This window comes from Chroicocephalus ridibundus, chromosome 2 (assembly GCF_963924245.1).
Source record: "Chroicocephalus ridibundus chromosome 2, bChrRid1.1, whole genome shotgun sequence".
In the NCBI taxonomy this organism is placed as follows: Eukaryota; Metazoa; Chordata; class Aves; order Charadriiformes; family Laridae; genus Chroicocephalus; species Chroicocephalus ridibundus.
In genome coordinates this window covers 38,786,609-38,808,485 of record NC_086285.1, presented here as the reverse complement: position 1 = coordinate 38,808,485, position 21,877 = coordinate 38,786,609, and the positions used below count along the sequence as shown (strand labels likewise).

General features: G+C 39.6%; 1 protein-coding gene across 3 annotated transcripts in view; it reads left to right on the top strand.

Moving 5' to 3' along the window:
* SCRN1 (secernin 1) overlaps window positions 1-21,877 on the top strand; it is a 40,808-nt gene that overhangs the window by 16,071 nt on the left and 2,860 nt on the right. For all 3 annotated transcript variants that reach the window (XM_063325106.1, XM_063325107.1, XM_063325104.1), the window contains exons 3-7: window positions 7,145-7,326; window positions 13,596-13,798; window positions 16,757-16,951; window positions 18,617-18,782; window positions 19,956-20,136. In XM_063325106.1, coding sequence (XP_063181176.1) covers window positions 7,145-7,326; window positions 13,596-13,798; window positions 16,757-16,951; window positions 18,617-18,782; window positions 19,956-20,136 — 927 coding nt within the window. The remainder of the gene's footprint in view (window positions 1-7,144; window positions 7,327-13,595; window positions 13,799-16,756; window positions 16,952-18,616; window positions 18,783-19,955; window positions 20,137-21,877) is intronic.

Genomic DNA, 21,877 nt, shown 5'->3' with positions numbered 1-21,877 from the left:
TACACAAAGTCCATCAAATTGTGGAATACACAAAATTTTTCTAATACGTTGGTATTAAACACTCTTCTGGGCTTAAAGCCAGCTGTCTGTGGAGTAGGAGGAATTTTGTGTTCTCTAAAACTTTATGGCACAGTTATGCCTTAGTTGTGTTTTTGTCTTCTCTCTTTAAACTATACATTTTTTTAAAAGGATACCATCCTATCTCCCTTTGCTCTGAGTTTTCAGAGGAGCAGTAAGATTTTCTTGCTGTGCGTTTGTCTGAGCACTACAGACATAACTCACCTGAAGCTAACTGAGGGGTTTCTGTCTGGTGTTGCAAGATAGGTATGAAGCTTAGAAAGTATATTTGACTATATTAAAGTTGGCTTTGTATTACCTGGAGGTGTCTTAATTCTGGTATTTGTAACATGATTACCAGGCACTGTGCCAGAGCCGCAGTTTAGTTCTGGTATATTTTGATTCTCTGTTATGCCAGCTGTTTGGCTTATCTGCTTTGTATCCGGGGGTAAGATGTTCAGAATCTGGTAACAGAAGCCAAGCAGCAGTCCAATCTACTGAGAATTTGCTCTTTGGGAAGCCTCCAGATCAGATTGACAGTGCCACACTTATGGTCATGTTACTGCAACTGTGAGCTTGAACCTGGGCATTCCCACTACGATACCTCCATAGGTAAGCGCTAGTAGGAAACTTTGATGAAACACAGCGGTGTTTGTGCCCATGATGAAACTTTTCATTTACTCTATGTAGATAAAAAAGGTTGTAGTCTAAAGGCTTACAATTCAGTGATAGTTCAGGAAGCTGCTGCTTCTTGCCTCTCAGCTGAGACCTGATAACTGGCTGTGTAAGCAGCCTATCTCATGACACATGCAGTCAGATGGCTTACCTCAAGCCACCTTGTTTAAGCTTACCTTTAGACTTTGCACAGAAATAGAGGAGAGGCACCATGCAGGCAGAGAGCAACTAATTAAAGAGAGAAACTGGTTGCTGCCTTCAGTGGAGCCTATTGCTTGGCTAATGTGAGCTTTTTCTCTCTTCTGCTCCATTGCAGGCCAGTGGCCTTTAAACTAATGTGTTTGCCTTTGCTTTGTAACATGATGCATGAACCAGCAGCAGCGCAGAGGTAGAAGCCATAATCTCTTGTATGTTTCTGCCCTCAAAGCCTCTGTTTTTACTGTAGGAGCACTGCTTCTTTGCTCCCTTCTGTTACCAAAGCAAAATTGGTTAGTTTGAATTATTTTTTTTCTTAATCTCTTTAATTTTTTTTTTTTAATGGGAGCAGAGAGGAAGAGGAGTGGGCAGTTTTTGCCCCACACAATTCCAGCACTCCAACTATCTGGTCTTGACCCCAAACTGTTTGCTTGTGGCAAAACAGATGTGTTAGCAGGTATTTCAAAGTGGCCAAGCAAAGAAATCAGTCCTAGGCTGTCTGTGACTTCAAAGGATATCTCTGTGATGGGCTTTTTGTGACTTCTTTGAAGTCTGTTTCTTACTGTTTAAGAAAATTAAATGAATAAGCTTCATCTATATTTCAGTTTCACTTTTGCTCATCACCTGGGAGACTGCTAGATTTGTAACTTAAAAAACAAGAGGTGAGTTCTTGACTGCAAAATCAACTCTGACATATAGTGTATCCACAGAGTGTTCTCAGCCTTGGGTGCCTTGCTGCACTTTGTGATGTTTTGTTTGTTTAAAGATTTTTGTATTTCATTTTGTTGAGCACATCTCCATACTGTGTCTCACATGCCTGAGGCTCCTTGGTGGCTTGATAGAGTAGGTCAGGGGGTGTGTAGTTCTGCTTTTTGACAGAGGAACTGTTTGGCTTTTTCTAGCTTCTCTAATTCTCTTCTAGAATAAAATCGATCATCCTTAGTCTTCAAGATATATTACACTGATAGAGATCAGAGGCATACAGTTTCAAATTAATTTTACAGTTACTGGTTGAAATGAATAGAAACAGCAAGGGGCAATGTATGTATGGCTGTCCCCTCCACTGCAGCACAATGGTTTTGCTGCTAGTAAAAGATGTCATGGCTGTGCTTAATGGATGTTGTAAAGGCATCCAGGTGTCTTCCACTGTATGCTTAGTGCATAAGTAAGCAGTGGTAACTGCATCAGCTAGCCACATCTTCTGTATGGCGTGCTGCTGCTTGCATGTATCTCTTTCCAGAGATTGGTTATTCCCACTACTTTGAGCATTTGTTCCTGTAAATACACAGCAAAAGAATTTTCGGTAAAAACACATTCTGTTAGGCACATCTACAGCAGATGGGTCTGAGGGGCTTTCTTGAACAGCTATGCATCTAGCTTTCCAGTCCTCTACTTCACCATGATGGGAGGACCCAGGTAGCCCATGTCACCTGTGGAATCACCTCTCTAGACAGTTCCAACCAGGCTCTCAGTCTTGATGGCTGTGGAGGCAGCAGGCTGCGAGACTGCCTCATCGCATTTTTGCCATTCCTTTTTTTGGGAGGGTTCAAAAGCAGCCATGGTGCAACTTCTTGAGTTACTGCAATAGTACAGATATTTTGCCTACTTTCAAATATGTGCTATGGTACAGCAGTGCTTGAAGTGATTAAGCAAAGAGTTAATGCCAAGTTAGAGCCTGGATCTGATGAGGGGGTGGTGTTGGGGAATCTCTTCTGTAATCTAGAATCTTGTGGCCTTTCTTCAGAGATATTTTTTTTTTCTAAAGCATTCCCTGACTATTGCCTTTGTTTTCCAGGGCTGAAGCCCATGTGATTTCATTGATGTTTCATAATGACCTGACTGACAGTGCTAGGAATCAGGCTTCTGCAGCCTGAGTACAGTAGAGGCTGCACAATAGTTTCTTTTCATTAATGAAAGAAGAAATCTCTTGTGCTTATGACTGTTGTGTCTGGTTTTGGAATACATCCAACATATCTGCATGCCCTAGCTAGCGTAGGAGGTACATTTGTGCCTTGTACTATACTTAGAACTGCCTTGATAAGATTCTTTTCTTGATACTGTAAGTGAAATAAAAGAAACATCATTAGTTTCCAGCCTGCTTAATTCTCTTTAAAGTTGTTGGCTGCATCTCTTGTATGTGAAGTCTCTGTTCTTTACTTTTATATTTCCTGATGGGAATTTACTGTCACAGGGCATGGTGCCAGTTATGCTGCTTGCAGGGCTGGAGTTCTGGCAAATCAATGGAGCCTGACACCACTCACTCGCAGCCTTTGCCATCAAATGTGTCAGTATTGTTCTGTTTTTAGCATTCATACTCAAAGAAAAATGTTAGTGTTAGAAAACTCTGAGGCTGGATGCTTCAGGAATTTTAAAGACAGGGTTGGAAACAAGCAGAATCTCAGTAGTACCTTATATCTATTTTGTTTGGCATGGCTCTCAGTAGAGCAAGCTGCTATGCTGTTGTGCTGGAGGGATTTGCCAGATCGATGGGGTGCAGGAGAGAGGACAGGGAGGTTGTGGTTTGTGCCAGCTTTTGAAATCTTGTCATTATCTGAGCTCCCATTTCTAGAGATCTCGTGGCCAGTGAGGTTTTTTTGGTGGATAATGTTGGCTTTCCCCCACTATTTCCTTCTGAGTCTGAGCTGTTACAAGCATATGTTCTGATTTGTGTGGATGTCGTGGTTTGGCCTGGACTGGCCACTGAAAGGTAGCAAGGGTTTGCTGTGCTGCAAATCCAGCGTTGGCTTTAGTTGACCTACCTTTACGATTGATGTGTCATGGCTACAGGTAGATAGCCCGGTTCCTCTGTTTTCTGTGTGAAAACATTCTTTGATCTGGAAAAGATTTGTCTGATGTTACTTTAAGGGTGTTGGTGGTAAGACTTATGAAGAGCGAGAGGTTTATGTTTACAATTAATAATCTATTGTCATATCTGGAGCCTATTTTTTTGAGAAGCTCATACCTATTATTAATAAATATGAACCAAATGCTTGCCTTAATACACTAGTCCTATTGAGTGCCTACTTTTCTGCTTACTGGAGTAAATAATTCTAATGGGAAGGTAAAATCTCATGAAGGCTTTTCATCACTGTCAATAACCATGGCAAAGGATTGTTGAACAAGAATCAAGTTGACGGTAGTTTTACAAGGCCAGTCAGCTACTGTCAGATTGGAATAGTTTTCTATTATTTAGGTCTTCTAAAGCAATTTATATAAAGAAGGCTTGAACGTTGTCTACGTACGTGAGTTATCATATGGGAGCTGAAAATAATGTGAAAATATGGTCCATGTTCATTTGTCATTTGACTGGGGATCATAAAGCAGCAATATGGGAGGGGATGGCTGTATTCTAAGGTGAGTAGAGACGCCTCTGGATGTTTTTTGTCCCCTGATTACATAGTTACAAAGCAAAAGCACTTTTTTTCAGAATGGTCTGGATCCTTGAAGCAGGAGCTAAAAACTTCCTCTTTCCCCTTTCTTGACTGCTACCATTGTCAATAAAATCTTCATAATGAATAGCAGCTTTGGAAATGCTTGGTTTTGGAATGAGGCCCCAAGTAATAAGCATTTGGTAGCAAGGATAGCCAAAATATGTTTTGCACAGAAAATCATCAGAGTGTTTTCATCATTTTTCCTTCTAGAAAATCAAAGCGTCAGTGTAAGCAAACTTGTATAATAGGGCTATTCAGCTAGAGAATGCTTATGCAAGTGGGGGTTTATGGAATACTGAAGTCTTTCTGCTGCAGAATTGAGAAGGTTCATGTCCTGGATGGCTCTGCAGGATGAGTCCAGCTAGCTGACCACTTATGAGACTGTAGGGAGCCAAGACTTGTGCTGTGCAGGGCTTGGTGTCTGCCTGACTTCAGACCTGTCTCCTGATAGCTGCTCTGGTCTTCACATGATGTGTGGGAAGGTGCTTGACCCAACCCTTTTTCCTGCTGCTGCATCTCCTCCTTTGCGTATTCAGGAAATATAGTTATTCTCTGTTCACTCACACACACGCATTAAGTGCTTATCCAAACAGCACTGACCTAAAGTTCTAAAAAAACAAGCTGCACGGAATGTCAAAAATGAGATTTGCTTGCTGACAGCTCATATGGAGAAGGGGGAGTCTTGATAAGAAATGTCTGCTGTGGCATGGCTTGGTTAGAAAATGAAACAAAGGGTGAACTGTATAAAGTGGTTTTATTAGTTGGATATTAGCTCCTGGCAGTGACAATTGTTGTTGCACCTCAATAAGTGGGGAATCTGCCTCTACGAAATCATAGTGTATTACTACATAAGCAATTTGGTCAAACAGCTTCATCAAATATTAGGGATTTTTTCCAACAAATACAGTAGATAAGTTCCTACTGGGAACTTATTGCCTAAGCCAAAAATCAAAATGAAGCATGCAGCAGAAAGGAAAAGGGAAGCATGTCTCTACTCTATCCTGTCGTCTGTCCCCCCCCCCCCCCGCCTTGTTTTTTTAAAATCATATGTTCTCTGTGAGAAATCATCCTCTTATTTCACCTATAATTTTCCTGGTTTTATAGAAAGGTGACAGTTTGACCTGTTCAGACCCAGTTCTTAATGAAGGTTACAAGCTCATTTCTGGTGTCCTCTGCGCATGGTCAGAGTGAAGAACTCTAAAAATGCCATTTCTGATCAAAGATGGTCTGTAATATATTTTAATTGCATGCTAGACTAACTTTTACTGTAAAAATCATTGCTCAAGAGTGGAGGCTGAAGATGATCACACTGTGTAATTCTTAGAGGGGGGGAAAGACAGTTTAGGAAAAAAGTGGCTTCTCACTGCTACTAATCTTGGACTGATTCCTTTGGCTTTAGGTTTTAATTTAGACAGAGCATTTATTTTAATGGCAAACAGTTTTCAGTCCACAAGTCCATTCTGCTCATCCTGCGCACTTTGACATGTCTGACCAAATGTTCCTTCAGAAAAATGTTGCAGATTACGTCCTACAGGGAAGATGTTACGACAGGAATGCTGTACACTAAGAGCTGTCTCTTAAATACCACAGACAGCTTCAGTCTCCTCAGAAGATAATTCTGTGGAGTTTGGTCCTTGAAGAACTTCATATGTCCTCAGTAGTAAAATGTAAAGCCCATTCCTTTGGCTTGGTCAAGCCAATAATCTAATGTTGGATCAAACTCTCTTCTGTGCTGTCTGGGAAAACCGTGCTTGTTTTTATGTCCTAGAACAAGGGAAAAGTAAATATATTTGAAAGATAACATATAATTTCTTTCTTCCTTGCAGTCTCAATAACTTCTCCGCAATGTTACTCTGTATCTCTGACTTATCAGAGTACATCTACAGACCTCTGATTACAGCAGACCATTTAAAATAGAAGAAACATCAGTTTTAAGCAAAAATAATGCCTCTGTTTTGTTTCCTGTGACTGTTTATCAAAGAATTCCACTGAATCTTTTCAAGTCTTGATTTTTTTCTTTCTTCTTTCTACCAGCAGTCTCAGTCCTAGGGGCAGCTGCAGGGGAGGCAGCAAGGAAGAGGGGAAAGCCTTTTAATGTACTTTGCCCAGTTAGCATTGTTACACTATGTACTGAAGTACTGGAGATTGTGCTCAGCTGAGATGGTAGAATGGTTTGATGTTGTTACTATGTACAAAAATGATCTGTGGTTCTTCACCGTAACAGTACCGTCTGTCTAGTGCTGCTTTCCACCGATTCTAGCACTAGGGTTCTGCTTGACTCTTTGAAGCAATGACCAAGAGAGATGTATTTTCCCAGACTTTTGCAATATAAGGATATACAGGTTCAAACATGACAGTTAAATGTTGTTTACAAAACAAAATCCCCACTTATACAAAGGACATGTTGTTTTGTTTTTTTTTTAAATAACCTGTATCCTGTCTGTACGTTGAATCATAGAATGGTTTGGGTTGGAAGGGACCTTAAAAATCATCTAGTTCCAACGCCCCTGCCATGGGCAGGGACACCTCCCACTAGACCAGGCTGCTCAAAGCCCCATCCAGCCTGGCCTTGAACACTTCCAGGGATGGGGCATCCACAGCTTCCCTGGGCAACCTGTTCCAGTGCCTCACCACCCTCACAGTAAAGAATTTCTTCCTTATAAAGTCTTGTGTTAATTGTGTTAATTAATTAATCGTCCTAATTGAAATCTTGTGTTACTTCAGTCACAGCATTAGATAAAGTGCTTGCAATTGCTTTGCTTTTTCTCTTCCTGCTCTCTCTGCAGTGCACATATATTGAGATTGAGCAGGTGCCGAAGACTCATGCTGTTGTGTTGAGCAGGCCCTCTTGGCTTTGGGGGGCAGAAATGGGAGCTAACGAGCATGGAGTCTGTGTAGCTAATGAAGCCGTCGTGACCAGAGAACCAGCTTCTGAATCTGAAGCCTTGCTTGGAATGGATCTTGTCAGGTGGGTGGCTTGCCGAGCGGTGACCAGCCTTTCAAACAGCAAAGGTTTAGATGATGATACTGGCTAACAGCTTTGTCTATTGGCATTAAGAGAATTTAAAACAATATAAGTAGGAGATCTGTCTAGCCGGAACTCCAGACACAGCTGAGTTAACACTTAAAACGCTTGGAATTTGAATATGGCTAGCAAATATGTACCAGCCTAATGTGAGTTCATTAAACCTACCTTGTCTACCTACGCTACAGTCTGGCAGTGGGTCTTCTGACAGGAGGAGAAAAGATTACATTGTTAGTAAGGAACTGCTAACTAATTTGTAACATCAGATGGCTGGTGTGTCCTTCCTTCTCCCCCGCTTTACAACAGCCTACTCTGACCTAAAAAGCTTATCCTGGGCTTACAGCCAATTGTAGGCATAAACAAACTACTATGTCTCACTTCAGCCCATGCATACCACTGCAAACCATCACACTTATTTAAATGCTGGCAAACAAACTCCTGTAAGTCTGTTCATTTAAGGCTATCTGCCGAAAAGGCTTGTGCTGCACTGTAAGTCTCAACCTGCATGCTGATATTGTAGTAAGAAGAATTTAAAGGAGAGTTGGATGGGGAAAGAAAGCTGAAAATAAAAGAATATGAGAACATGGTGCAAACGTGTTACAAAGAAAAAGGGAGCAAATGGACTCATTTTAGTTATGGAACAGGATAGCAACTGCTTACTTAAGCAAATCAATGTTAGACCCAGTGATCCTACTGGAATTTGCCATAGGGTACTTAATGAGCAGGCTGAACCAGTTTCAGGTGAATTTTAATTTTTCTTGAGAACTAGTGAAAGATGGGAGAAGTTCTGGATGACTGGAAAAGGTTAAATTTTGTGGCAATACTTCATAGAGTTAAAAAGAGTTGTTGTTATAAACCACCTAACCTCAGTTCCTGAAGGGGAGAAAACCCACTTAAATATCAAGGAGTTGATAAATGTGCAATAGTAACTGTTAGTCAAGAAAAATCCTTTCACCATTCTACTACTTTACTCCTGTAATGAGTTAACAAATATTATGGATAGAGGCTAGGAAATGGATACCTTGACTTTTAAAAGGGTATTAAAACCTTAGAAGGTATTCTCATAAGCAAGCTGGGAAGCACGAGTTAGATGAAATTGTTGTTAGGTGTATAGCTGCCTGAAACTGTAATTGTAAATGTTCTCTAACAATGTCTCTGCAGAAATACAGTATCTGTTTCCAGCTACCAAAAATCAAGAGGAATGTAAGCCAGTTGGAAAGAATGCAGTGGAAATGGGAAATATCATCAGAGATTTATAGGATCTGACCAATGAGAAAATCAGGAGGGAATTGGTGTTACGTTTTTCTTTGGTATTTTCTCTAAGCTCTGTATTACTGAAGGAATCTGTGGAGAAGCTATACCTAGGAGGACTAGTGAGTTTAATTGCGTCAAGGGAGACTGAATAGACTCGGGGGCTCTTCTAAGAAAATGTAGCTTCTTAAAAGCTGGGGGAAGAAGAACGAAGGGGGGAATGTTTGGAGTGATGGCGTTTTGTCTTCCTGAGTAACCATTACATGTGGTGGAGCCTCGCTTTCCTGGAGATGGCTGAACACCTGCCTGACAATACAAATTAGTGAATTAATTCCTAGTTTTGCTTTGCTTGCGTGCTCAGGTTTTGCTTTACTTATTAAATTGTCTTTATCTCAACCCATGAGTTTTCTCACTTTTACTCTTCCGATTCTTTCCCCCATCCCACTGGGTGGGGGCAGTGTGTGTGTGGTGTGAGTGAGCGGCTGCGTGGAGCTTAATTGTTGGCTAGGGTTAAACCACAACAGTCCTTTTTGTCAATAAAAGGGATATGTTAGGTGACTTTCCAAGCTTCACCTTTATTTTTTCCCTCCTACTGCCATCCTTTTGAAACTTTAACAAACCATTGGTTTAGATGCAGAGCTCTGCTTATTTTGGTCTCAGTTATTGCAGGGTCAAAGTAACTGTTGAGCATTCAAATATGTATGTCATCCAGCAGCTCTAGATTTACCCACACTAGTGAATCAGGAGGTATCAAAATAAGGAAAAACTGGTCGTAAACTAGGAGTGATCATCACCTGTAGATATTACCCACCCTCTCTTCCTTCTTCTCTTTGTAAGAAATTGACTGTAGCTCAAATGCAGAGAGTGCTTCAGGCAAGAACTAGAGATGTGTTGCAGACTACCATCTGCCTCTTGTTCCAGCCCAAAATGATTCCTTCTCTTACTGTGAAGACTTGGCCAGTTGCATTATGCTTGTCTGTTTTGGATCACCTCATAGAATAGAGAGCCACCAAGCACAAAATCAATCATATAGGCTGCAGTGAAGCAGCTGGCACCAGCTCTGCCTCTTTTTACCCATCTGCAGAACAGACTAATTCTATTGCTCAGGATTTATTGGAATAAAAATAAACTGAGGCATTTTAAGCCTGATTAAGAAATGCACATTTCTGCTGGCCAAATTCTTCTCACACCTATGTATACGTTGGACTTCTGCATCTGTGTCAGATCTTAGCTGAAGGATGGAGACAGACATTCTGTGTGTGCATGTATGACTAGCTGCTTGCAAAAGAAGCTAAAAGGTTTATGAAAACATGTTCTTCAGAGCAGGCATAAGAGTTATCAACCTGGGAATGTCATAGGTAGTAGAATTAAATTTTGCCTGAATGCTTGGGCTCCCTTAAGAGTTTGCTTCTACATTCTCTTAAAGTGATTACTCTTTTTCCATAGAGGAGGCTTCCGCTTTCTTTGAACTCATCTGGAATTGTCACTCTTCAGTTAGGATTTAAAAGTCAGCTAACATGGGCAAAGGCTGTAGATGGGTGTTGTGAGAGCACATTGCATTAAACAGGCCAGAGGCATCTTTCAGCAGGGTAGTGTAATTCTGAAGTCAGCATGTTTTGTTGTTGAAATAGGAAACTGAAAATTCATCCCTTAACCTCATAGACAAAGTGGTTTTTTTCAATAAAGATCACAATGGATGTCAGTAAAGATGTCTTTCACAAAGTTTTTAGCTTGTTTAGTAACTGGCTGCTGGCTTAATGGCTGAAAACTGTGTTACCTGGTATACTGTAGTATAGTTACCTAGTATACTGCGTATATACACCTAGTATACTGCTGTATCTGAGGATTAAGGCAGACATCTACAGATTTGTGTAGCTTGATAGTGTATTGCAGCATGTCAGAACACATGAATGATTCTTAAGAAATGAATAAAGTTTGTGTGATTGACTTGAGGGGTAGAAGTTGGTCCTAATCCGCATGTGCTCTTCCCCATCCGAGTTTATTTAAATGGATAACGTGAACCTAGTCACAACAGACAGAAAAAAATGTGAAAAAACAGGTTCCAGCATAAATTCCTAAGAAATGCTTCTTTTCTGTTCTAGGGATTTATTCAAAAGCTGGTCTGTGAAAGCTGCACCAGTATTGCCGCATTGATTAGCTTATCAGATATTCCTCAGTGTATGGTGAAGTTGTGTTTGTTTTTGAGGCACAGTTGCCTCTATAAAGCACCTGTATACTTAGGGAAGTACATTCATATGAAGAGGTGGCGTACTGTTTTGCTTATGCTGATACAGTTAGAACAGGGCAACGTTATCATACAAAAGGTATATATGAAGAAACTTGTAAAATACAACCTTATTTTTGCATTGTTGTCTTAATTTTTAATCCTTGTGTGTTTGTATTATTTCTTTGTTCTTTTAATTTGCTGGTGCAGTCGCTTTTTCAGAGCCACACAGAGATGCCAGTCTTGGCAGGGAGTCAAGAATGCTCTTTAAAAGGGTATTAATTTGTTTACTGATTTCTTTCCTTAGAGACATCAAAACTGAATAAAGTAGAATGTCATCATTACGTATGTTAGTTAGTTCATTTGGAAAGTCTGCAACTGTAACTGATATGTGATGTTGAAAAGCTTAAGATAATGTTGTTTTGACAAGGCTATAGTATGCTGTGATAGCACATTGGAGGTGCTGAGGCAGTGGATTGTACTAAGTCACTGAAATTTTCTTAATGAATAATTCAAGCTCTCATCTGTGGGTGAAGTGACTTAGAACTTTTCTTTCAGCTTGTCTTGAAGGGTACTCCAAAATGTGTTAGTGGGAGGGTTATGCTGCGGTTACCCACGACACTGATGCTGATGCTCCACTATAGTTTTGTGGAGATGAGCTGTATGGTGGTTGTGTAGGGTGAGTTTTCTGTTTTCTTTGTTTTTTGCTGTCCCTTGTGACTGACAGATAGGAGCACCCAAACAGGAGCAGAGCCTAGGCCTTTGTTAAATGAAAATAAATGTAACACTGGAACCATTTACAAAAAAATGATCTAAAAGATACTACTTCAGCCTGAATCTCTGCTGTAGTTTTGATAGAGAAATCTAGACTACAGCCATCTCAGAAGGAAACTTTCAGGGAGGCATTATTAAAAGTTTTAACATGACGTTATGTCTCTTGCTAGATTTTGATCTAAGTATAACCTTTTGCTCATAAATTGGGGAGAAGGGAGTAGATTATCATTGGATCTAGTGACTATATGTTCATCAAGGTAGTTCTCAGCCCTTTCATTTACCCGTGGCAGTGACAGCTCTTGGAGTTGTTCTTAGGGAATAAATAAGACATGCTTTTGGACTGGTTTTTGAATGATGTCCGTGGTATGTGCTAAGACCGGCATCTCTGTATCGCTCTGAAAAAGCGATTGCACCACTGATGAAAAGAATGAAGGAATAACATAAAATGCATAGGGACTAAAAGCAGAGAAAACAATGCGAAACAAGTTTCAGCTAATAAGATAAACAAGACGAGAGGGAAAGACTTTGTCACTATAAGTTAGAATCTAAAATTCTTGTTGGCTCTCTTTTGCCACTAAGTGATAAATAGATGCTTCTCAGAGAGATGAAAACACTGCTTTCACTAATTCAGCCTAAAACAAGGCTAATAATGGCCAACTATTTAACAAAGCAGGCCCAGTGTGGAGATCAGGTTGCAAAGTATTTAGATCAACGAATTTATATTCAAGTTATCAGGACTTGATATGTGTACTCTAGTTTTTAAGAAAGAGGAAGTAGTGTTTTCTTGTCATATGATTTCTAGGGAAATGAAAAAGGGCTAGCATAGTACTTAAATTTAAAAGGTGAATTTCTTGGAACTAGCCATCAGTCAAAATAACTTTGTCCATAGAGCTAGTAGAGAAAGTCAGAATATTAAGGTGACATAACCAACAGAAGGAAATTTTGGACTGATCCAGGTAACTCTCCAAAAGGATGGAGGCATGGATATGCCGCTGTTTAAAATAATTTCCTTGTTTCCAGTAATTGCATTTTGGAACCAGTGGAATCGTTTACGGGTCTGATTTGGACTCTTCTGGTTACTGCTTTCGTTGTTGACTTGATTAGGGCTGTAAATTATCTCAAGGGATTATTTAATCCCAGATTATTTAATCCCATTTATTCAAGGCAGGATGCCATCATTCCATACAATTTTGTAACACGCCTCAGTTTACTTTTCCCTAAAATAACCCTTGCTTTGCTCAAACTTCCTTTAAAAATAATATTGGTTTAGACATATGGTTACTTTCAATTCAGACAAAAGCTGTGTCTGGTGTTTAATTGTTAAATGTTTTTTTTGGAGGGAAGCCTCTGCAGGAACACTGAAGTGTGACTGTGCACAAATGCTTCTGTCTATAGCGTGCAATATGCATCAAGGGATAACATACATCTAGTTTCTGTGGCCAATTAGATATCGGAGCACTGGGAAAGAGAGTTTGTAGAGATATTGAAATACTGAATACTCCTACCATTTTTTGATCTCTGGTAATATTAATTTGCAATTTCCCACTCTTCTGTACAGAAAAGTAAACTTGCATACAACTGTTACTTTAAAAAGACCTTTGCAAATTGTCCTTCAAATTCATTCCGCTTGGCGGGGAAGAAGATAGAACGTTGCATGTTTACAGTGCAATTGAGGCCATTGGTTGGTAATTGGACTCTTTTTTAAAAAAAAAAAAAAACCAAACTAAAACCCAACTATGATAGGCTTGAGAATAAAGAACCAATGTAGAAAGACTTCAAACAAATAACTTAATATCTCATCTGGTAATTCTAGTAACTCATTAAAGCAAGGATTCTTACACTGGGCATACCTCGCACTTCGGTATTTTAGAACCAAATCAGTGCTAATGTTTAAAATGAATAACTTCTGGACACCTCACTGTTACATGTCTGTCTGAATCCCTGTGTTACCCTTTTCTTTTAGGCTTGGCCTAGAAAGAGGTGCAACAGCTAAAGAAGCATTGGATGTAATAGTTGCTCTGTTGGAAGAGCATGGACAAGGTGGAAATTATTATGAAGATGGGAGTTCATGCCATACTTTCCAAAGTGCATTTTTGATTGTGGATAGAAATGAAGCCTGGATACTGGAGACTTCTGGAAAGTACTGGGCAGCAGAAAAAATCACAGGTCAGTTTATCACTCACAGGAAACCTCTCTTACTATAAATAGCTGCAAAGAATTGTCTTGGAAGAATTGGTCTTAAAGTCACTGAGTTTAAATAAGTGACTAATTTATGCAAGTGTTTGATTAAATCATCGATTTTAACCTTCTGTATTTTTACTACTCTTATTTTTTTAAATGTTGATTTGCATTGGCTGGTGTAACTTAGCATTTTCTGTGAAGCTGGAGATTGTTACCTGTATACTTAAGCTATGTATTAATCATAATGTTTAATTTTTTATCTTTGGTAAGTGTTGTATGTTGCCAGATTTATTTACTATTTGAAATGTGTCAACTGGTTTTTTTTTTTTTGATGGAGTTAAAGCCCAAAGTTTTACTTACAAATCTAAAATATTAAGAGGGAAGGATAAGCATCAATAGCTTTGAGAAAAGAGCCTGTGTTAGGTGGTAGATTGAATGGGCTGCTGCTCATTGCTTTACTGCAACAGATACAGTCCCCTCATATCCCCTTTTCTTATCTGATACTGCAAAACAATACTTTTCTGCTCTTTAAACTTGCAGGTGGTTTCTTTTTCTGTATGTGTGAAGCTGGAGCTGCCAAACTAACTTATAGATTTCGCTGGCTTGGTGGCGGAACTTTTAATAAAACTTTGCCAGCAAATATGTGCTGCCTTAATACAATACTATTGTCTAAGGCGTATATTTAATTTATTCTCAGTTGTTGTTTTTAGTTTTGAAGGGATTTTTATTTTCATACGAGTAGAGCTTTTTAAAATCTTCTCACATTTGAATGAATTAAAAATTAAGGTAATTTAAGAGGATTTTTATCATCTGTGCTTTGAGATATGACAGATCTGTTCAATTCTCTTTTTGTTTCCCCTTCACTGAAAGGTAGGAGATAGCAGATACGGGGAGGAGGGAGGTTTGTTGAAAATACAAAGAAATAACACCAGGCTGTGTAATGTTGTGTGATGGCCTATTGTCAGTTCATGCCATCCAATGTGAATCAGCTTACCTTAGCAGAGATGTTGTTTTACCAAGCAAAGCTTGCATTTTAAAGATACCTACAAGATGGAGGAAGTTTTCTAGCACAACAGATACCAAACATAGAGAAGGGAAGACTGATGATGTTGTCCTGATAAAATCTAAATCCTGGGAAACAGCTGGCTCCTGGGGTTCCTAGGATTATGCGGTGACAACCTGCCTTCTTCTGTTGACCTACCTGGCCGACATCTGAAGAACAGTGCTTTTTACTTATCCTTTTTAGCTGCATCAGCAATACATAGCCTTCGTGTCCTTCTTCCCAGCAAATAGCGTTGCCTTCATCTGCTGCTTGCAGCTTTTTGAAATGATACTGCAGCTCTGTTCTGATTTTTACCAGCGCATTTCTCTTCGGGAGGTCCCTGTGAGCTGCAGATAGAGTAGTTTCCATCTCCTGCAGCCTGCTGAGGCTGCCAGGAGGAAAGGCTGCTGGCTATGTAAGAACTCTATATTTCATACTTCGTTCAGGGGGTTCTTTTTTGCAACCATAAGGATGCCTCTTAAGCTTTCAAATGAATGCACAAATGCTGCTAAAACAGGGAAAGTGGGTCATCCCCCAGTGTGAAGGCATTTTTTTTCCTGACACCGTCCTCAGAGTTGTTCTGTTTCTAACATTACTGCTGCAGTTCTCTAAAGGTTATAGTGAATGTTTATCAAGCAACACTCTGACAGTAATTTAAGGATAAACACTTTAAAATCCTTCCTATTACTGTTCTTCAGTATGAGTGGAAAAATTTATTTGCTTGATAAATTTTCATTTTTTGAGGGGGATCAAAACAATGAAATATTATTTTACGTGAGTTACTAAATGCACTATTTAAAGAGCTCTTAAGGAGTGGCTCGCCTAGCTTGATACGAACACAAATATTCCTGTCACTCAAGAAAAAATTCCCTGACAGGTATGCTGTTTGAAAGTGTGAATCAGAACAAACTGGCAGTGACCTACTATAAGTCAGAACTGAATGACAGTGACTTTTTTGCACAACGATGCACAGAACTTCCTACTGTTGTTACTCATTTAATTTGCATACATGAAACATTACAAAAGCAAGCTTACTTTTGTGGAAGGCAGTATTAATAACTTTCACAAATACTACTTTGGTTTCTGTTTAAGAAAAAGTTTGTGCCAAATTCCAGAGTCTGTTTTTATTTTAGTTTGCGGATCTACTTTATCAGCTCTTTCCCTGGCATCCAACACATTTGCTTTATTCTCTCTGAGGAGTATCTGCAGCAGCCACTGTTAGTCATGCTGTAGATATATGGATATAAGCACTGCGGTATTTTTGAGAAAAGCAAATTAAAAAAACCTTTCATATTCTCTGAAGGTTACTTACAATTTCTTTTTACTTCATGCCATCTTAAAATTTTAGATTTAAAATTAAGTTTAATATGAACTTATCTTCCTGCGTGCAATAAAATTATTTTTCAACTGCAAAGCTTACAGCAACTGGTAAGCTTTTAAAAACATTTTCCAAATTAAATTTTCAGTTTTGAGGGGCAGAGAAGGGTCATGAAACTAAATGCAGCTTTGCTGAAATATACTTTGAAATCAAGGCAGACCTCAAGCCTTGTTGTGGCAGTGGAATACACCATTGGAGAAAAGATCAGACAGGTGCCTTTGGCATTTGGAGACCACTCTTACTTCATGGTCAGAATGTATGAAATACAGATTGTGAAACTGGTATTACTGACTAAATAGCACTATTAATCCCAAGGCAGTGTAAATACTTAAGCAGGGCACAGAAACTTCTGCAACCTGCAGTGGCTGGTAATTCTGTGTATGTGTAGTTACGCAGTCATGCCAAATATACATCCTAACCAATGGTTTAATTTATTTCCTAATAGAAATTATCTTGTCCTTCCAGCTTCTCCCAGAAAAAAAATGTATTAATGCTTTCTTTTAATATGTGGCCCTTTCTACAGAGGGGGTGAAATGCATTTGCAATCAGCTTTCATTAACTACAAAAATTGATGCTGAGCATCCTGAACTAAGGAATTACGTGAGAAGTCAAGGCTGGTGGAACGGAGACTCAGACTTCAATTTTTCTGAAGTGTTCTCTCTTGCTGATGACCATTTAGTCTGCTGTTCTGGCAAGGAGAGCCTAGAAAAGCAAGGTGGTAAGTGTCAAAGTGTGTGCGGTGGGATTTTTAGTCGCTACTGCCTCCTGTCAGGCATTCTGTCCAGAACTCCATGTGACTGAGGAGAACACCTCTACACGTAAACCGTGTGGAAGGGAAGACCAGAACTGAAGACTGTCCCTAAACTTGCCACAATTAAGGATGAAGCCCTTAATGTTCCCCTCAAGTTTAAGGTTTTGAAACAGGATTACAATTATAAAATAACGTCCTTCATTGTTGTTCTGATGTGCATGATGTGCCACTACATTTGTGCTTCGGTGTAATTACAGTGGCCCTACCTACTACTAAAATAATAGTATTTAAAAAAACAAATTAAAATGGCCTGAAATTGTATGTATGAAAGTTGGCCTGATGTATGAAAGTTTAAGCTCAATGGATTCTACATTTTGGGAGGTTTGCTTAGGCTTTTGGGGAAGGAATTAAGGTCATAGTTTAAAGAAGAGCAATGGTAGTCAGTTGCAAACTGAAGTCCCTTTTTCATTGTTGAGCAGAACAAAGTTACCGTAACAGACAATGTGCCAATTGCCTTCAGTCCAAGGAAGGGTTTATTTCCAGACCAAAACTTAAGTTCACTGGAGCTAGCCAAAAGAGCTCTGAAATGATCAGCCTGCAGCAGTGCATGGCAGACTTGTATCTGCTCTGTCATGTGTGAAAAATGGTACAAATTAATCTTTTTATAAAAAGCCATTTACTGCAGATGTGAATTTAATAGATTGTTAGTATTTTCACGCATTGGCAAAGGTCAAGAGGAGTGTAGAGGTGAAATATTTATTGCAGTGCAGAGTTCCTGCTAAGGCTGTAGAGTTACATGGAACATGGTTTGTGTCTGAGAGGCAGATACAGTAATTCTGAAGGACCATAGGTGAAAGGTCTTAAAAAAAATTGGATTATTGAACTAAAAAGCCTCAGAGCCCCTAGAGGCAGATGGCGATGGATGCAAATATTGCAGGCTGTGGGGTTGTTCCATGTCTCCTGGTCTATTGACGCACCCGGGCATGGAAGGGTGAGTCAGTGCAGAGTTTGAGAAGCTGCTGGGGAAGAAGCCCTACCTGCCAAAGGGCTAATGCAAGAAAATACAGAGGTGCCATGGGGAGAAAGCTGGGGTAAGACACAGGCAGGAAACAGAATGAGAACAGGGGATTCCTGTAGATACTGGTTTGGAGAAAAATCTCGGTGTCTAGGTCTGCTGCTGTAACACCTGTGAATGCGAGATGACGTTCAAAATTTTGACTTGAGAGCTAATGGAAGTAGATGAGAAGTGCTCCCATTCTGCCCGGGCTTGGGTAGAGGTAGCCTCTCAGAGGAAAATGGTTGTTTTACCTAAGTAGTCTGTTCATAGTGATTGCTAAAGCGATGTTACAGACATGATGGCCTTCTTCCTGCAAAATACCTTTTTAATGACATTTCTCCCTCCTTAGCAATTGTAATGCCTAATTAATGCTTCTTACTCTTCTCTTTTACTAGCTAGGCAAGTTCATTCTGGGTTTATATTGTTTAAATAGAAACTATTAACTGGGATTTATGACATGTCTATGTCGAGTGTCACTGGTCATATTAGGCCAAAGCCTGTTCAGGCTAAAATCCTTACCTGTGGTCCAAGCCATTAAACACCCAGGAATTTTTTTTTTTTTCCCCTTCATATAGGTGACGTTTCTGCACAAGCTATGATTGATGTCCTGCGTGACAAGGATAGCGGTGTCTGTGTAGACTCTGAATCTTTCCTTACTACAGCTAGCATAGTGTCTGTTCTGCCTCAGGACCCTAGTTTTCCCTGTGTTCATTACTTCACTGGCACGCCAGACCCTTCAAGGTAAGGCACAGCACTGGGGTTCCTAATGAATTATCTTGTGTTTTAAACAGAATCCACCTGGGATTCACAGAAATTTATAGTTTAGTTTAAACTAAACCACTTGCAGTTATTCAGGAGATATACCACTTGCATTGAGCTAAAGAGGTTATGGGGAGGAAAAAATGGAGCCCTTGAACAGCTGACAGTCACTCCTATAAGAAGAGTGGTAGTAAGTGTTAGGTTCTACCAAGGGCTATAGAGGTCATCCATGCCAAAGGGACTTTCCACCCACCTTGCATTATGCAACTCAGACTTTCAGGATTAAGTATGAAGTTTGAGCTTGCTTACTAAAACTTTTATTTGATTTCATGCAAATCCTTTGAGATAAAAAGGAACAAGGCTTCAAATTGTTTTGGTGGGATTTCTGTCCTTTTTAAAGGTGGAGAATCTAGCTGCAAAAAAACTTTAGAGGCCTTTCTTGCATTATTTTACACTCAATGCGTTAAAAAAAGCATTATTTTAAGTGCAGCTAGTGAGTCACATAAACTCTTAGTCAGCAAGGCTTTGTGACAGTGACGAAGAGGGTTGCAGCAATGAGCCTGCTGACTGTATGCAGGCAGTGATTACTAATCATGTTTTGCAGAAGTCTTGCACTTCTAGTAGCTCTTTACTGCAGAGTGCAGGGTGCTGTTTTTCTGTGTATCTAAAGGGGAGGAAGGCAGTTTCTCCATGCACTTGCCAATACCTACTCACAGATTCTCAGGAATGACAATCCTGGATTGCTGGGGTTTTGTTGTCTGTCTGTCTCTTTCTGGAGTTTAGATCCAAACTCAGCGTTGAAGTTGTTTGAGCAGTGTCACAATATTGGTAGCTATGTCTTCCCCCCCTCCCCTTCCTTGATATAAGATTCTAAATTGCAGCTGGTTATATGCCAAATCCTCTGATATTGACCAAGGTATGTAATCTTCCCTGCTCCACAAGAAGTGTGTATTTGTGATTTTAATGAAAACTAAACCTGGAGGAGAAGGAGAGATGGCACCAACCAGTACCAACTCTCTAACCTAGTCCATGCCTAGTGTAGATGAATTACCTATGCTGTTCTGTATGTCGTTTTAAAATAGCCTGGTGAACATTTCAATAACATATACAAAAATCTCTCTTATTACTGCAAGCAGTAATTCTCATTTCTTTCAGGTCCATATTTAAACCCTTTATTTTTGTTGATGATGTAAAATTAGTACCAAAAGTACAGTCTCCTTCTTTTGGCAATGATGATCCTGCTAAAAAGATACCTCGATTCCAGGAGAAACCTGATCGCAGGCATGAATTGTACAAGGCACATGAATGGGCCCGATCTCTCCTTGAGAATGATCAGGTAAGAGCTGTGGGACCTGGAATTAAAGAAGTAAATGTAGATTCCGAACTCCATGATTTACTTCAAAGTCACTCACTGAAAAAAATTCTCTGAACGCTCTTAGAATCCTTCCGAGTTTAGCTTGAATAACGACGCCCTCTGAAGGACAAACTACTCTGCATAGGTTTTTTTGGTTATCTTGAGTGTTGTTCTCCTCCATTACTTTTACAAGGTGAAAAGTCAAACTGAGAAGCTGATTAGTTTGTTCTGTACCCATTGTGTATGTAGTCTTTTTAAGTGACCATGGAACACTGGATGCTAGTGTAACATGGTATCAGAATTATATGGTAGGATGATGGCTGGAATGCTGTAATTTAAATTATATGCTGGATTAAGAACTACATAGTTTGAGGGGTTTTTTCTTGAGGCAAAAATTTGGATGTGACAGTTTTGCAAGTCTCAGTTTAATGCATTTCTGTTAATTTGTAAAAATTAACTGAAAATGCCATGCAAGAAGAAAGGATGCTTTCCAGTGCTACACAACAGATACTGTAAGGCTGAAAACCTTCCAGTGTAAAAACCTAAAGTGTTGAAGACCTCTTATGGGAATAAATTTCAGAATAAGTAAAGGCAGGAAGGGGAACATTCTGTACAGCTTTTCCAACTGATTGAGACACAACTTTTGCTGTCATGGCGCAAGTAGTTCAGCAACTGTTCTTTGACATTTGCAATTACAACTACAGCAGTAAACTGGATAACTGGTTTTAAGAAAGTAAAACAGGGAGAGATCATCAGGGCATGCCAGTCATGCTGGTGTTGGTATGTTGGGCAATTTGCGGAAGACCCACATAGTCATGTTGAACTTCCACAGAGGACTTGCTTTTCTCCAGTTTTCCTCTGTGTGTATTTGGGTAGGTCAGAGTCTTGCTGAGATTGTAACAGCATTCAGACTTATCCATTAGTGATTAAGGAAACCATGGTAACCTTTGCTAATACAAACTTTATTTAAACATAGTTTTGGCTAGATGTGGTTTTTAATCCCTTGGAATGGTTTAAGTTAAAATCCGTGGCCTCTGTGGTAACATTGAGTCAATGTGCAGCTGGCTCCCATAGCATTGTGCGAGATGCTGATTTAGGGAAGACTTCGAAGAGCTATTTTAGCATCTTGTGAACTCTTGCCTGTTAAAGTCCCACAGCGTGACACCGAAAGTTGTGGTAGAAAAGGAAATGCAGCTTTTAATCAGGGTTCATGCTATAAAAACTCGTCACCTGAGAGCCTAAAGCCTAGCTTAGGTGCTCTACTCTTTCTGCACAAATGCTGGTATAAATCCTGGAAAGCTCAGAACCGTCACTCATTCTGAATGCCTCTTTTTTTTTTTTTTTCTGGAATTCAATTTTGAAAGCTGCAAGCAAAACAAACAGTGCTTCTCCATTAAAAAAAATAATTAAAAAAATAGGAGACTTTAAATAACATCTGGATAAAACAAAGTGACACCTTCAGGAGTGAATTTCCTGCCCAGAAACATGAAAAGAAGTCAGAATGACACACAGAGCCTTCTCTGGGATCTGGAGTCTTACTGCTGTTACATCACACAGCAGTTCAGATCTAATCATCATGTTGCAGATGATGATCTGAGGGATACAGATGTACATACCATGATCTGTACAATCCTTAGGGCTTCTAGTCTTTGCATATAGTTCTGTTTGCAGGTTTACAGGCTTAAGAAGCTCTTTACATCTTCATCATGTGTGCAAGCCTTGT